At 52.5% G+C, this 16618-nt stretch overlaps 1 protein-coding gene across 11 annotated transcripts in view; it reads right to left on the reverse strand.

Annotated features, from left to right (window-relative positions):
* Nucleotides 1-16618, reverse strand: part of DGKZ (diacylglycerol kinase zeta) — a 40621-nt gene that overhangs the window by 18091 nt on the left and 5912 nt on the right. For 3 of the 11 annotated variants that reach the window (XM_074372105.1, XM_010964616.3, XM_045524139.2), the window contains exon 1: nucleotides 12948-13138. The exons of 2 other annotated variants lie outside the window; for them this stretch is intronic. In XM_074372105.1, the coding sequence (XP_074228206.1) occupies nucleotides 12948-13123 (176 nt within the window). In that variant the 5' untranslated portion in view covers nucleotides 13124-13138. Of the gene's footprint in view, nucleotides 1-10713; nucleotides 10996-12943; nucleotides 13139-16618 lie in introns of those variants that run through there. 6 more of the 11 variants (XM_074372103.1, XM_074372102.1, XM_074372108.1 and 3 more) reach the window with 4 other exon arrangements.

A 16618-nucleotide genomic window follows, 5' to 3' on the forward strand; every position in this document is an offset into this window, starting at 1 on the left:
GCTCAGAAGTGGCTGGGCTGGGCCTCTCAGTCCTGCTAAGGGGGCCTGAAAGATCCAGGAGAGGCCAGCTCATGTCACACTCACGCCACCCAGAATGCTACCCCTCAGTCTACCCTCCTCGCCCCTGGGGTCTAGAGTGGCAGTTCTCAAACTTCTCGGTCCCAGGACCCCTATACATTCTTAAAAATTATTGAAGATCCCCAAATGGTTTCATTTATGGGGGTTATAGCTATTAATATTTACCATATTAGAAATTAATACTGAGTAATGGTTAAAATACTATTTGTTAATTTAAAAACAATAAGCCCATGACCTGTTAATATAAATAACATACTTTTATGAAAAATTCACTGTATCTTCTAAAACAAAAAAAAATTAGCAGGAAGAGTGACGTTTTAAATTTTTGCAAACCTCTAATGTCTAGTTTAACAGAAGACAAACTGGATACTAATACCTGCCTCTGTGGTCAATCTGTTGTGATATGTTGTTTTGGTTGAAGTATATGAAGAAAATTCTGCCTCACACTGACATGTAGTTAGAAAAGGAAGGAGCATTTTACTAGCCTTTTCAGGCAATTACAGATATTATTCTCTGCTACTACACCAAAATATGACAAGAAGCAGTTTCTCAAAGGTCAGCAGCTACATGGGATCTGAAACGATATGAACTTTTCACTGGTCTGTCTTGCACTTTGAATTTTGAAACATCAAACATTGGTCATTCGAAAATATTGGTTTACCGAGTTAGGCAGATCTCTGGATACTGGATACAAAGTTTCCAAAATTCTGATTTTCACTCAAAAGCTCAAATTTTATCAGTAGCAACAAATATTGATACTGCTTTTGAAGTGATAAGCTAACTTCATTTATTTTTGAGAAAATGTCTGCCAAATACCTAAGTCTGAAGGGTTTTTGTCTGTCAGGTATTCTTTCAAGTCAAAATGGTGTTCCTTTAAAAAAGGGACAAATAGAGCTTGCAACTCAGTCACAAAAGTGCTTTTCAAGACAACCATCATAGTTCAGTTTGCAGCAAAAGTGCCTTATGTAAATTTCACATTTCTTCACACAGGCTATTTAAAAAGATATATACTCAAGGATCTAGGCTTTATAAAATTAATATATTTACGGTATTTTTTGTTGTTGTGAGTGGGGGGTGAAGAATACAATGGCTACGTATCTATGTTGGGGCTACTGCCTTGGTCTGTGCCAAGATTCTGGCAGCTTCCCTTTACATTGCTGTCACACCATTAGTACAAACACTAACACAGTGAAAGGTGCACAAACCGGGGCAGCACTGAAAGCATTATTATGAAAATCGTTTTGACCTCACCAATCCCCTGTAAGGGTCAGGGGCACCCCCAAGACCACACTGTGGGAACTCCTGATTTGAACGAATTCTACAGCCTCCTGCCCAGCAAATGTGACACTAACTTGGCCTCCTCCATCTTGACACAACCCTGGGTTCTAACCAAGGCAACCTATTCTCTGTCTGCTAATCTGGCTGAGCCCAAACTCACTGCTGTGTCCTTGCACATGTCATGTCTCCTGCCTGGAATACTGGCCTCCTTCCCCACCTCATATCAAAATCCCACCTGCTCACAGCTGCCCAGCCAAGAGTACATCACTCCCACTGATGACACCACACCACCCATCTGGCTCCTCAGCCAGGGGACTCTTGGGAAGTCCCGATTCTCTCAAATCCATATGCCTTGTTCCTCCTACCCACCAGACTATAAGCTCCTGGGGGGCCAGGGGCCTGGTCTAGAGCATCCAGGCATGCCCAGCATGGTGTCTGGCAGTGAGTCTGGTGTTTACCACTGATCAGCTCAGGAGGACGGGACAGGGAATTCCATGGGGGAGGGGCCAGAGCCATAAGGGAAGAGAAGGGCTTCCTCCACCTTGGGTACCGCACCTGAGGGCTGACCACAAGGCCCAGGCTACTTCTTTTTGTTGGGCACAAAGGGGTGGCAGCTGGCTTTGTTTTAGCAGAGACCTTGCTTCCTCTTCTCTCCAGAGGACCCAGAGTGACAGCTGAGGCCCCTTTCTGGGCTGGGTGCCACTGCCAACTCTGCACTCTCCACAGCTTTCCTTATGAAACCTGGCAACAGGGTTTGGCCACATGAAGTCACAAGGTGGGGGTGTGGGCAAGGAGGGTAGAGGAGAGGCTGCCTCAGGTGCCTGGGGGCCCAGCCAGGACCCCAGCTCCAAGTTCCATGCTGAAACTCCCCCCACCCCAGTCTCTCTCTCCTTCACATCCTGAGTCCCCGTCCCAGGGCCCGGTTCCTGGGAGGCCCTGAAGAAATGTGTGTGGAATTAATGACTGACTGACTCATTTCTTCAGAGCCTCCCCTCCAAGCTATCCTCCCACTGCCACTAGAATTCATTCTAAAGTGCCCACTGACCCTGGATTGGCTCTACTGTTAACGGAGCAGAATGTAAAGACCTGGGCCTGCCAGTCAACAGTCTCAGCCTCCTCTCCCATCCCTCTTTCATACTTTTTACATTTTATTGACAAATATATAGCCCACTCTGTGCCAGACACTGTTCTAGCATTTTACAATATTAACTCACTTAATTTCATAAAAGTAATAGCATTATTATCCCTATTTTACAGACGAGGAAACTCAAGCACAGAGAGATTAAATACCTTGCCTGCCATCTCGCAGAGTCCATGCTCTCAAACCCTAACTCTACCTCCAGATGCTTCTGTCAAACAAAGCTCCACGGGTCTCTTCCTGCCTGTGCACTTGGCACCCGGCAGTCCCTCTACCTGGAGTCCCATTCTCTTCTTCTGCTCAGTGAACGTTCCTTCCTCTTTTTCCTCTCATTTTTTCAGAGTTGGCTCAGATATATCCGCCCTGCCAGAAAGTTCTCCCCAGCCTCCTCTCCCATGGGGTTAGCTGCTCCCACGCTCAGGCCCTCTCTTGGCTATTCTGGGCCATCAGCACTGATTTACGACTCTGTATCCCTCACCAGACTGTGCGCCCCGGGGACGATGTGTTGCTCGTAATTGCATCCCCAGGGCCCAGAAGTGCCGGAGGTGGTTTGAAGGGTGAATGGAGGGAAAAGAGAACGATCCAGGCTCAGCCTCCTGGATCACACTGAGAGACAGGAGCTGGCCAGCCCTTGAGGCCCTCCTGCCAGCACTGGGTGGACAAGTTGCTGGTTTGGGCTGATCTCTTCTGTCTCAGAGGCACACACTGAAACAGATCTCTGATGGGAATACCGGTATGTCTCCCTCTGAGTTTCCCGACACCTTGCTGGGAGGGTTACAAAGTCCCTGTTGGCCTCATGTCCCCCTTCCCTTGTGCCTCGTCCCTCTCATTGCCTTCTCCTGTGTCTGCACAGGCTCCCATTCCCCATCTGCCAGGAGCAGCATTCCCCCCACCCCCACCTCCCTCATTCAAAATTTAATGCCCCCTCTGAATCTTCTGACCAAGTTGCTCCCTCCTCCAACCCCTTGAAGATCTTCTCAGAATCAGCTGTCAACCCCCAGGGCCCTGCCCTGCCTCCCAGGCTTCACATGCTCCACACAGGGTTTTTTTTCCCTTGCCTCAAAGGCAGAAAATCTGTCTAAAATCTCTGAGAGAGGTCATAGGGGTCAAAGATCTTTTCTAAGGATTTGGACTCCAAGGTCCAGAGGTGTTTGGCCTCTGATCAGCTCTCTAAGACCTCAAGCCAAGTCTCTTACCCTGGCTGGGCCTCAACGTCCTCACCTGATTATGGGGATAACACCCAGCTTGTCTTCCTCATGGGACTACTGCAAGCTTGAAAGAGAAAGTGTTTGTTCATGGTAACCCATTCCTTGGTTTACCAAAACCTTAAAGACAGAAAATAATTCCAGAGGCCTAAAAATTAGGACCACTTTAGAGCACAACTTGGCAACAACTATCTAAGCTGAAGATACACCGCCCTGTAACCAAGCACCGGTGGACAGACACACAGGAAGCTGTGTACCAGCAGTCTCTGAAGGCTTGCCTGCAACGGCAAAAAACCTGCCACCAACCTAAATGTCCATCAACAGGAGACTGGGCAAAGAAGCCGCCAGTCACAGAAGGGAATAATAATTGGCAGTTAAAATGGGTTCACACTAGAACGCGTGTTTCAAGACGGTTAAATCTCCAAACCAATATGGAGGGAAAAACCTAAAATCAGAATATGTATGATATGCCATTTAACTCAAGTGCAAAGCCATATAAAACACTATGTGTTGCTATGAATGCACACATATGTAGGAAAAAATTTGAAACAGCCATGAGAATATAAACACCCAAATCAGGGTTGTGGCTTCTTCTGGAGAGAGAAACACGGAGGCGTCCATCTCTAAGGCAAACACGCATAGTGGTTAAGATTTGACCAAGTGAAGTGGTAGGTGTTACATTATTCTGTATACTCTACTCATGGTAAAATATTTAATGCTTTTTAAAAGATTAAAAAAAAATGACCCCCAGAGGAAGAATAGTTCTCTAGAGTTGCCCTGGGTTTTCCACGGACGGGTCTCAGCAGCAGGGAACCCCAAGCGTTCCTTAAACAGTCTCACGGTAGGAACCCCATGTCTGCAGGGCTGGAAGGAAGGTCCCCCTTGAAAGGATGCCTTTCAGAGGAGGGCTAGCAGGTGACAGGTTATGTCACTGGAGTGCCTATGTGGGTGGGGGAGCAGGAACCAGCTTGCCCCCTTTCACAACCACCCCCGCCTCAGTAAAATGTCAGCAGCAAGCTGGGGAAGGGGGTTGGGGGTGTGGAGAGACAGGCAAGCTGTTAACCCACGAGATGCTGGGGCGTGGGCGGCGCAGGCCCAGGCTCCCAGACAGCTATTTTGGCTCAGCCCTGGCAGGGGAGAGGCCTCTAAGTGGGAGCTTTGAACTGGTGTTCTGCCAGGTGCAAGGTGGGACGGAGGGAGGGGGCTGTGCCCTCCTCCCAAGCACCTCTCCCCAGGCACAGGTCACCCACTGACCCCAGGGTGATATCAGGGGCTCCTCCGAACATGTCCCTTGAGTCTTCTGCTCCTTGCACTCTGAAAGCAAGATAAAAAGGTCTCAGCCTTGCTCCTCCCCTCTAGATCCAGCCAGGGAGCCAGATGACAACCTGCTTACAACCCCGATCTCTCTACTTAAGGGTCTCCCCAGCCCAGCCTTGCTCCCTCTGAAGCTAGGATCCTGGCGGCAGTTCTCCCTTGGGGTCCAGGCACAGACCACCTCAAGGGCCTCACCTGACTCCCACACAAGACAAAAATCTCGCAATTTCAAGGAGCACTCAAACCCCTTCTTAGGCTCCATGGCAGTTTGGTGATGGGAAAACAAAAGAATGAAAGAAAAGAGTACTAGTAAGTAGGCCAGCCTGGGGTTGCAAAAAGATAACTTGGATTTGGGCTCTGGCATGAGGTGCACAATCCTGGGCCAGGCCCCTGACCTCTCTGAGCCTTGGTGTCTCATCTGTAAAATGGGAATAAAATCAACTACAAGGTTGTTGAGAGGGTTACATGAAATGGATGGATTTACAAGCTTCTGGCCACTGTTAATCACCAGAGAAAGATGAGCTGGCACACCACTCACCTGGAGGCAGGGGAGTGTAAGCAGGGGTGGGAGGGCCCATCACCTCAGCCTCTCCCTCCTCTACCTGGGCCACAGAGCCCAGGTCTCATCACACCTGCTCATGCCTCTGGTACCTCAGCCAAGGAAAAGGGCAGAAGAGGAAAGATGGCAGACTGATAGGTCAAGGGCATCTGGTCGCTGCTCTGGTCTGTTTTTTCCTACCTGAAACTTCTAAGGCTCCCACCATGACTGGAGTGCCAGGCAGGCCCTGTGCTGAGAACTGTGGGGGTGGGGAACCACATCTCAGGCCCTATGTGATGCTGAAACCCTACAGGCATCAGAGGTCCCCACATGAAACACAGAGGAAGCAGTACAGGGGAGAAGACATGAGTGCTTGGCCCCAGCCAGAGGCGCACCTGCTAATCTCTCCCAGGAACAAGGGGAGTTGGTGAGCCTGGATGCAGGTGCAGCGTTCACGCCTTCTTACCCCCGGACTCCCCGTGCAGGCTTAGAGAACTGCTCAGGTGGTGGCAGCAGCCTCCAAGGTGAGAAGCAGAGGCAGCAGAGAGGAGGGGAGGCAGAGGGCAGGTTGGAAGGTACCAAGTGAGGACTTCTCAGAAAGCAGGAAAGGCTTTGGGGTCCTGTGATGTGGAGCAGACTGACATGACCCTGGAGTCAGGGGACTGGCATTGAAGTCCCAGAAAACCCCTAGCTAGCTGTGAGACAGTGGCCCAGTCAAGGCCCCCTCACTGGGCCCCAATCTTGGCGGACTGGGAGGGAAAGGGGCTGGGCCAGGTGATGTGGAAGCTCACGCCCAGCCTGCCTTCTGCCGCCTACTGACTGGCCCCGCCCTCGCAGCTAGAGCATCAGGTAGCTCAGCAGCCCAAGGTATGCGTGGCTCCACCCACAGCAGGCTTCTGGCACAAGGGGACTAGCTGGAAAGAGACTCTCCCCCTCACTGCCCTCCCCATGGTGGTAGCTGTCGCCCCCTTGTGACACTCTAGCAATAGTGCAGGGCAGCTTCTCAGTCAGCTTCCAGACCTGGAAACTCTCTAGCTTTTGTCCAGGTACAGGGACCCAATCTCTGCTTCTCCTAGGGACCAGCTCAGGCTAAGCCTCAGGGCCTGTGTGCCCACTCGCCTCCCCCTCTGCTTGAGGGTGATTCGTGAATTCTGGAGAGGGCTCCAGGAAGCAGAGGAGGCTGGGCCTCCTCTTCCTGACTTCGGGCTGCCCAGGGTCAGTCAGTCCTTCCTCTGTCCCTGCCTGGAAGGACACCCACTCTCACGCTCTTTTTTGCCAAGTGAGAGTCTTGGGCAGCTCTGCATCCTGAGATTTGACCTTTTTGGAGTATGACACGGACAGAAAGATGACAAGAGCTGCCTATCCCCTCCCCTGACCTGTAACCAGAGACTGGGGGAAGACTGTGGGATCCTACCAGAGTTCCTGACCTGGCCGGCTTCACACTGGCACGTGGGGAGCGGGCAGGGCGAGGTGAGCCAATGCACGGCTCAGCCACTGAGGCCCCTTTTTCTTCCCCAACTGGCAGGACCCCAGGGACTCAGGCTTGTACCTGCCTCCCTTGGCCACTTGGGCCTCTCCCAGTATTCACCTGAGCAAGACAGACCTTTCAGAGAGGCACCATTTGCTCCCAGACATCCTGGCGCCACAAACGGGGCTCTCGCCTCTCAACATGAGGCATCCCTCAACAAGTCCCTTCCAGATCATTGCAAAACCAACCCCAACTGACTGGGGCTGCTTCTGCTCAGGCTGCCCGGGGGGCACACTCTGCTGTCCTGGACTTCAGGACCATACGTACTTGGCCCTGGGCAGCATCATCTCTAAATGGGACCTACTGTCTCAAACTTGTTCCACAAGTGCATTTCCTGCCCTCTGGGAGCTAATGACTTTAAGCACTAATGAAGGGCAGGGGTGGCAGAGCCAACGCTCAGGCTCCCAAGGGCTCTGCGTGCAGAGGCTCCTTCTGTGTAGATGTGTGAAGTGCCAGCTAATTTCTGATGCCTTTGGAGTGCAAAATCAGCTAATCCACAGGCTGCATGACCTGCCCAGGGTCAGGCTGCTGGGACCAGGCCAGAGGGTTAGGGAGTCCTCTCCAGGTGGGCCCTGGAAGACGAGAAGGAGGCAGAGTCAACTTTCATCCCACTTCCAACTGACCACCCCTCAGGCCAATAGAATCGAAAGGTAAAAACAGAGGAAAACCCAGATGTGCTGGTATTAGGGCAGGGCCTATACCTCCTCATCCAGGAGGGGCCGATGGTTTCCAGCAAGGATAGGCAAGGTGGAATGGAGCTGGGGAGGAGCACGGCTCAGCCGTGTGTCATACTGGGCTAAATAAAAAGGAGAGATGGCAGGCTGCTCCCCAGATTCCAAGAGAGTGAAGCCAGATGCGGGTGGCTGTGGTAGGCTTTAGGGAAAAGCCTCTTTAAGGAAGGTGCCAAAGAGGCTGCCCTTCAGAGACCATTGTACCTGGCTGGGCCAGGGATGTGGCCAAACACGCGGCCCATGTACCATCACTACCCCTTCCAAGCCCGCAGCAGAGAGCACTAATCGATTCTAGAACTCTACTACAGAGCCAAGATCTGAATGTGGAATTCTCAACACAGCTTCAGCAGCACCACCAACTTATTTGTTACCCTTGATCTTCCCTTCTAGCCACTGTCTATTCACTCAGCAGACCCCGCAGCCACAAGGCCTGAAGTATGTATGGGAAGGAGCAGGAGGCGAGCAGGACAGGGGAAACGCAGAGGGCAGATGCCCAACGAGCAGCAAGAGCCAGGCTGAGAATGAGCACCAAGCCTGGGGGAAAGACGGAGGACTGGTTTCAGCTGGGGCATGGGGAGTTTTACTTGAGACTGGCAACCAGCGAAGGTGGCAGGACCAAATAAACAGCATTAAAGGGGCAGTGCCAAGACAGGTGCACTATTCCAAATACCTGTCCCCACTCCCTCCAGTCAAAGCAAGGGGAGGGAGGTCAGCCCTGTGGACACCTGATTCTCTGAGCTCCCAGGCCTATCAAGAGAGTCTTTCCCCCCTCATTGCCCTCTCCCTGACTCCACTGGGTTTTCCAAATACATTCACTTCTAAATGCCCCACTGCCCCAGCACAATGCAGGGAACATTCCTTATGTGCTTTCAGAGGTGCTGTTTGATTTTCTTCTCATTAAGCATCCTATCAGATCACTTATCATCCTCAGAGTAACACTTTGGTTCTCAAACTTAGTAGCACCTTAACAACACCTGGGAAACTTTATAAAATGCCCAGCCCCACCTCCAGACCTGATGAGTCAGACATGCCAAAGTTAAGATCTAGGAATCTGTATCTCCTAAAGCTCCCTAGGTCATTGTGATGTTCTGTTTGAGAAGCTGGTATAGAGAAAGGGATGTGGGTTTTGGTATCAGACCGGAGTTCAAACTCTATCTCTGCCTCTCACCTGCTATGTGACTATGGGCAAACTACTCATCTTTGATCCTGTGTTCTTCTCATCTGTAAAAATGGAGACATAACATCCATCCTGCTTATTTTGGAGAATGATGTAAAGGTACTTGCCGTTCTCTTGCTTCTTATTTGTCCTCCTGACTCTGACTGAGGTTCATCCCTACATGCGCACACCTGTGCCCTTCAGAAGGGGCACAGGAACAGGTCAGAATAGCCCAATACTTGGTACCCTGTGGGCAGCGACAGGAAGCCTCTGGCGGAGCCCCTCCCTCCCCCTCACAAGCCTGTGAACACTGGAGGCTACATCCTGCAGAGCTGGGTGTAAACTGCTCCCTCTTGCAGGGCTGTGGGTGACAAAACAGAGGTATAAGAAGCTTCGCACCCTGCCCTGTTTTTTATGACATTGAAGCCTGCATGACTTCACAGGAGCCTATGGAGCTCCATCTGCCAGAGTGAGGATCCAGCTCTCTGTGCTTGGCGACAGTGCAGGTGCAAAGAGCAGGGTCCTGGTTAGGGTAAGGCAGGCAGAGGGCATAGGTCAGCTTTACAGGGACACCAACCCATACAAAAGAAAACTGCTCATGTTATTGGTGGGTGAAGTCACCTCTGGGAAGGGACAGGGCAAAGCTCGGGGGGCCAACGGCCATGAAGCCTCGACAACTAAAGAAAAGTGAGAGGGAGACCTTGGGCAGACTCCAAGTGGTCAGAGTCCAGTCTGAGTTGGCTCTGGGGTCCTGAGCTGATTGGCTGCAAGCTTCGTGGCCACTGGAGAAGGACAAGGTCAGTCAGAAAAGAGCCCAGGGAGCCAGCTGGGGGTACGCACAGGGCTCCACCTCCCCTTACCTTACACTAGGGCTGCATAGGCAGGAAGCAGCTCCTGGCCAACACCAGCGCCACGGGCTGCCTGCACTCAATCTTTCCACAGCCTCCCCCCAATTCTTCACCAAAGTCCCAGTCAAAACCGTCACAGGCACAAGATGGTGACATTTGGTGTGCTGGGGGAGGGGGCAAGATGGAACTTGAGCTAGCACAGATTCTAGACTGCAGCCCACCCCATCTCTTTCCCAGCAGGCCTGGAAGAGAGTAGGGGCAGAGATGCTCATTGCCTGGCAGAGAAGTTGCGGTCTTCCTCCTAATTAAGAGCAGTGTAAAACAGGTGACCAGCCATCCCCAACCCCAAGGAGAGGCTTAAAATGCTGAATGATTAAGTCAGTGACCAATGGTCCAGGACAGGCATGTGTTCTGACAGTAGTAACAACGAGGCCATGTTCTGCGGATGCTGTGCAGTGGTGGTAGGCATCCCGACCACAGAGAGGACCAGGGTGGCGACATGACTGCCCACCTCACTGGCGCCAGTAGATTGAGAGGGCCCTGTTCCATCAGTGTCAATCAAGAAGAAGATCGTGACCAGTCATGGTGGCCCTACCTGCTGGTGCCAGGGGGTTAAGGGGATTCTGTCTCCCTGCTGGAGAGTTGGAAGCCCCCCCAGCCTCAGTATCAGAGACGAAGCGCGCTAAGCTGCCGGTGCCAGGGAATGACCCCCACTCGGTGCCAGTGCCCGGACGCTGGGGGATGACCCTCACACGAGCCAATGCCAGAACAGCTCAAATCGCCGGTGCCCCAGGAGACCCCGCTCCGTGTCAGTACCGAGGTGGCCGAGGAATGCCTCCCGACGCCAGGCGCGACATCCACCCGTGCCGCGGTGCCCACCCCGCCGCCGCCCCGCTCACCTGTGCCCGAAGAGCCGCAGCCCTGGGAAGCGCCGCTTGCTGAGACGCCGCGGAGCCTTGTCCGGCTCGGGACCGGTGTCGCGCTCGGAGCCGCTGGACGAGGCGGAAGCCGACTCGGAGTCGCTGCTCCGGGCCTCGGGACTGCCATCCCGCGGCTCCATCCGGCCCTAGCCCCGGCCGGCGCCGGGCCCGCGGGAGACGCCCATGCCGGGCCGGCGGCCGGGGCTCAGCACGCCGGCTCCGCGCCGCCCGCCGCGGCCATGGAGCGCGCTCGCTCCGCCCGCCCCGCGCCGCGCGCCCCCGCGTCCCACGCCCAGGTGCTCGGAAAGCGGCCGCCGCCGCTCCAGGAAGTGCCGCCAGCCGCGGCCGCAGGACCCCGCATAGCTGGCCGGGCCGCTGCCTGCCCGCCGCCGAGCACGCCCCCTCCGCTGCGCGGTGGCACTGGCCCGCGGCGCCCTCTGTCGGCCACCGGCCCCGCCGCAACCTACCTCGGCCGCCCGCAGGGGCGGGGCCAAGAAGGGGCGGGGTACCCTAGGCCCCGCCCACGCCCGGGCTGGTCCGCCCGGATCAGATAGACTCTCCGGCCTGACACACCCGCACTGCGCGAACGCCGACACACGCAATCATTTTTTCCCTTCCTCTTAGCCCCCTCTACCCCTACATGTACGAAACAGCCTACATGCTCACAAGTGAACAATCGCGAGGGCGGCTGTCACCACCTCCCCTCCCACATCTACAAGGAATAGACACCTCTCTCGCACACCCTGTGCCTGTCGTAGCCATTCCAATCTCCACCACTACCCCCTTGGCTCTCCCAAATCACGCCCACGGAACTAAAAGTCACACAGTGCTCCCCATACACACAGAACAAACCCGCCTCTCACACACAATTACGCTCATTTATTACTCAAACTAACACTTCCCACCCCAGCCTCTCAGACTCAGAAATTTATACCAGGACCAAAGTCACTTAGTGACCCTGGCACACACCAACAACACATTTCTCTTACAAATTCATCTTTCCACAGCCATTCAAAGCTGTTCCTCTTTGGTACACTCCTGACTCGTAGCACCTTCCCAGCACAATATCCAGCAGAATCTGTAGATAGCTTAAACTACAGGAATCACTGCACAACTCTTACACACTCAAAAATACATACACATAAGGACCATACTCTCATTCACCAACACGTATGCCCTCAGAAAACATATACATCTTTTCCTGTACACAGATATAACCCAGGCCAGCAGTTACACGTTGCCACATCCCTCTTACACACACATCACCTGCCCAGAAATACACCTTGCCGACACATACAAACACCCCCTCAAGGCCAGCAGAGGTTGTCCCCCTCTAGAGATGAGGAAAGCAATTGGATCCAGAGCAGTTGTCAGTGGTGGCACAGTCAGCACACATGCTTGGGAATCAGCAGCTTGGGGACAGCCTCTGATAGTCCCTGCAGGGCTGACAAAAGGAGGCCAGGAAGCTGGGGAGTATGGTCCTCTCCCTCCCAAATCCTGCCACCCTGATGCCCATATCAGCTGCCCGCTGTTTCTGTTAGCACTCCTCTCTGCGAAGCCACATCCTGTGTCACTTCACTTTCACCCTCTCTGGGGTTCTGGCAGCCTGTTCTCCAGCCTTAGCCAGCCACGTATAGCCAATGCTGGAAGTTGTGACATGTGGGCAAGCCTGCCGTTTTGAGAAATAGCCAGTGTCCACAAGCGCAGAACCTTCTCTCAGCTTCCTTCAGGTTTCCTCTGGGCCTGGAGAAAGTCTGACCAGGCGGGTAGGCACCAGCCCTCCCATCAGCCTCGAGTGCCCAGGTGGCAGTGAAATCCACAAGTGGGCCTGACAGTCTTCCTGGGGTGCACGGATCCTTTTGGGAAAGTTTCCCAACAGTTCTGACACCAAGTTCTGAGGGAGGAGACCAGAGGCAGCTGAAGACCCCACTGGGTCCAACACCACACTTCCATGGGGGCTCCTCTTCCCAGATCTCCCTGCTATTAGCTCCGTCAACTCAGCAAGTCCAGCACCCCACACTGCCCCCCAGCACTTCAAACATCAGAGCCCCTCTCACCCTGCCAGGAAACCCTTTGCCCTTTTCTGAGCTTCTGAAGAGCCACTGGACACAGGGAGGGGGTGGCCTCGCTTCTCCTACCCTCTCCACGCCAGATAAAAGACTCATAGATGGCAAGAGGTCCCTTGCCCATTCCCGGGCCACCCAAGTACCTACTGTGCCTGGGAGGCCTCAGCTGGGATCTGTGGCACATCCCAGGAACGGTAGCGCCACATCTGCCTCAGTGCCCCCGGCCGCTCCCCTTCTTCTGTCTCCAGAGCCTCCACGGGGCCCAGAGCTGCAGCCTCATCGCAGCCTCCCCCGGCACTGTGGCCGGCCCCCAGTGCGCTCATCCTGCCCGGCGACTCTCTTCCTCTTTCGGCACTTCCTGACCAGGGGGCCCTGCGAGAGGCCGGCTGGCTGCCCCCGGAGAGGACCACAGGCCTGGTAGGCGCCTTCCGCTGGCCGGGGCAGGAGGCTGGCTGGGAAGAGGAGCTGCCAGGAGGGCGAGAGGCAGGTGAGAACAAGCCCAGCCCAGCAGCCAGGAGATGATACCAAGTAAGAGACGGCTAGGCAGCCAGTGGGCCTGCCCAGGCTGGAATCTGAACCTCAACCTCGGCCCCCGCCTGGCCTTCCTCTCCACCTAACCACTCTGATCTTCACCTCTCCATCCTGTTGAGGTTTCCTACTTCATCCCAAACACCCGGGGCATTGGCGGGCAGCGCCCTGCCCACACACAGCTCTCTCTCCCCTCACCACACCGTCTAACACAGGCTCAGGCACGCGGATAGTGGTGGAGTGGAAAGAGTATCAGGATGGAGCTAGAAGATGTGGGCTCCCGTACTGTTTCTGCCACTTACCAGTGTCCATCCTGGATCAGGTCAGAGAGGTTTACCTCTCCAGGTCACCTGAAATCCTTTTTGGAATAAGGTAGGCTATAAAGAGATAAACTGATGAATACATGTGTCAGGGAGATTTTTGGAGCCTCAGTCCTCTCATCTGTCATATGGAAGGGGGCAATAGTAATAAATGAGCTCATGGGGAGTTTTATAAGGATTGAATAAGAAGAGGTGAAAGGGTTTATAAATTAATTCAGTCAATAAATGTTTACTGAATGCCTTCTTCTTCTTTTTTTCTAACGGAGGTACTGGGGATTGAACCCAGGACCTTGTGCATGCCAAGCATGCGCTCTACCAATGAACTCTACCCCACCAACCTCATTGAGTATCTTCTATGCATCAGGCACTGTATCATACTATATAGGTGTATGCAAGGAGCCAGGGCTCTAACCTCATATTGCTTAGTGGGGAAGACAGTTAGGAAACAAATAATCAATATATGAAATAATGTCAGGTAATGAGATGAGATGGGCTATAGAGAAAAATGAATCCAACCACAAGGGGGAAGAGAATGATGACGGCAGTGCTACTTAAGGAGGGGGCTTGGAGAAAGCCTCTCTGAGGAGGTAACATTTAAGAACAGACCTGAGTGGATCGAGAGAGCAAACTATGTGAGTATCTGGGAGAACAGCAGTTGAGGTGGAAGGAACAGAAAGAACAAAGCCCTCTGAGTAGGAATGTACTTGATGCGTCTCAGGAATAGCAAAAAAGGCCACACTGGGCTGAACTTGGAGGCCATCGTGAGGATTTGGTACATACACAGTAAGGCAGACACTTTTTATTGTTAGGATTGGTTCTGGGATGGAAATTGTACCTTCCTCAAGCACTCTTCAATCACACTGCTCTATAATTACTTCTTTAGCACTCTACGTGTTTGTTACCCTAGAAAGGCTGTAAATTTCTTGAGGACAGAAAGGGTGTCAGTTAAGTTCAGTTCAATAAACATTTCCACGACAGAACCTGCAGACCCTGAGATATATACAATGCCATCCCAGCCCTTAGAAACCTCCATCTGGTACTTTGTGTCCCTTGTGGCTGAAACATAGTATTTCTCAGTAAACATTTGCTTAATTAATAATGCTATGTTATGAATAATTAATACTTAGTAATAATGAAACAATAGCTAATATTTTTTGGACATTTCTGTGCCAGGAAACTTCATGAATCCTTGTCACACCTCTGTGAGGTAGATCTTGTTATTTTCCTCCTTTTACAGATGGGGAAACTGAGGCACAGAGTGGCCAAGTTCATTTGTCCAAAGTCACCCAGCCTGTAAGTGGGGAAGTAAGAATTTCACCCCAGAGTCTGTGCCCCTAAATAAGACATCCCATTGCCATTCTAGGATTGGGGATATAGCCAGGTGATGCCACTGAGGCTTGACATCCCCTTTCCCAGGGGCTCTCCCTCCAGTCCATCATCAAGGTGGATCCTGTATGCTGTGGCCTAGCAGAGACTCTGCCAGCCAGGCCAAGGCCTCTTCTAGAAGGAGGCTGTTGCAGGGCCCTGTCCCAGGGATTCTGCAAGAAGCTTGAACAGTTAAACAGAGGAAATGGGGCTGGGCTTGTTTTTGATCTGAGGCTTCTGGCAGCTCTGGAGCAGCCGAGAGCAGGAAATGTGGCTCCTGGAGGGGAAGCCAGGCAGGCTGGAGACTCTGAGAGGCAGAGCAGTCCTGACTGTGGGACCATGATCCCCTTGGGCTTGTACTCATGGAAGATGTCAGTACTTGGCAGGTGGGGTGGGGAGGTCAAGGCCGGAAGGGACAGGTGCACAGGGCTGGGGAGGATGCCCTTGGCAGTTCCTAGGACAACATGTACCAGCATTGGGGAGTTGGGGACCCCTCAGAATCCAACCAGATACAAACAGGAAGAGGAATCTGGGTAAGAAAATTATTCTGGGCTTTGTTGAGGCCCCAGAGGGTGAGGTGTTCTACTTTCTGTGGCCTGGATGAGAAGTGGGAGCTGGGGAAAAGAAATGTACCAGGGCACCACTCAACCCATGATCTGGACAGCCTCTGCTCTCAAAACCAGCTAAGCCAACCTCCTTGACCTGACCTTCAAGGCTCTTTACGCTCTGTTCTTTTTTTTTTTTTTTGCCTCTTTGTCTAAGCTTTCCCCGCAGAGATTTCCTCTCAGCTCACACCATGTTGGTGCCTGACTCACAGTAAGTACTCAATAAACATTTCTTCCCTCTTTTTTCACACTTCCTTTAACATGCCGCCATTCTGCTTATGCTGCTCTCCTTGCCCTATCTGCCCATAAAGTTTGGCCAATCAAAATCTCCATCCTTCAAAACCTCAGCCCAAAAGGCTAAAGTGAGAAGGTGGAAAGAGTTGGTTCAAACTCCAGCCCTTGCTGTATGATGCTGGGGAAGTTACTTAACATCTCTGGGTTGCATCAGATGATTTCTAAGATCATGTCCAGCTCAGACTGTTTCATTTGAATCTCCTTCCCTGATCTCTAGGTTTTCACTTATTCATTCATTCATATTATACATATTTTATAAATACCTACTAAGTGTCAAATGCTGCTCCAGAGACATTCCCACCCCATTTATGTATCTCTGACACTCACCTTTCTCCCCCTAAATATTCCTCTCTCATGTGACCTTTTGTATATATTAGTTTTGTCTCCTTATGAGATTCTTGGACCCAGTGTTGCTCCTAGCTCCGTGCTGGGTGCACAGTATGTGTGCAGTAACTTCCTATGGAAGTTGAAATGAGCTGAATATAGGTGTCCAATAAGCTGAGCAGAGGGAGGGAAACTGGCTTCCTGTCTGCATAAGTTTTTGTGGTGAGACTAGGGGGTGTTTTGGAGCCCATGTCCTTTACCAGCAGCTAAGCCTATGATCCAGGTACCTGCTGAACCCTTGGGAGCAATCTAAAGCCCAAGACTACCTGCTGATCTTGGCCCCCCGCCCAGGTGCTGGGTCTCTGCCCCCACAGGGAGACAG

The sequence above is a fragment of the Camelus bactrianus genome, chromosome 10, assembly GCF_048773025.1.
Source record: "Camelus bactrianus isolate YW-2024 breed Bactrian camel chromosome 10, ASM4877302v1, whole genome shotgun sequence".
NCBI lineage: Eukaryota > Metazoa > Chordata > Mammalia > Artiodactyla > Camelidae > Camelus > Camelus bactrianus.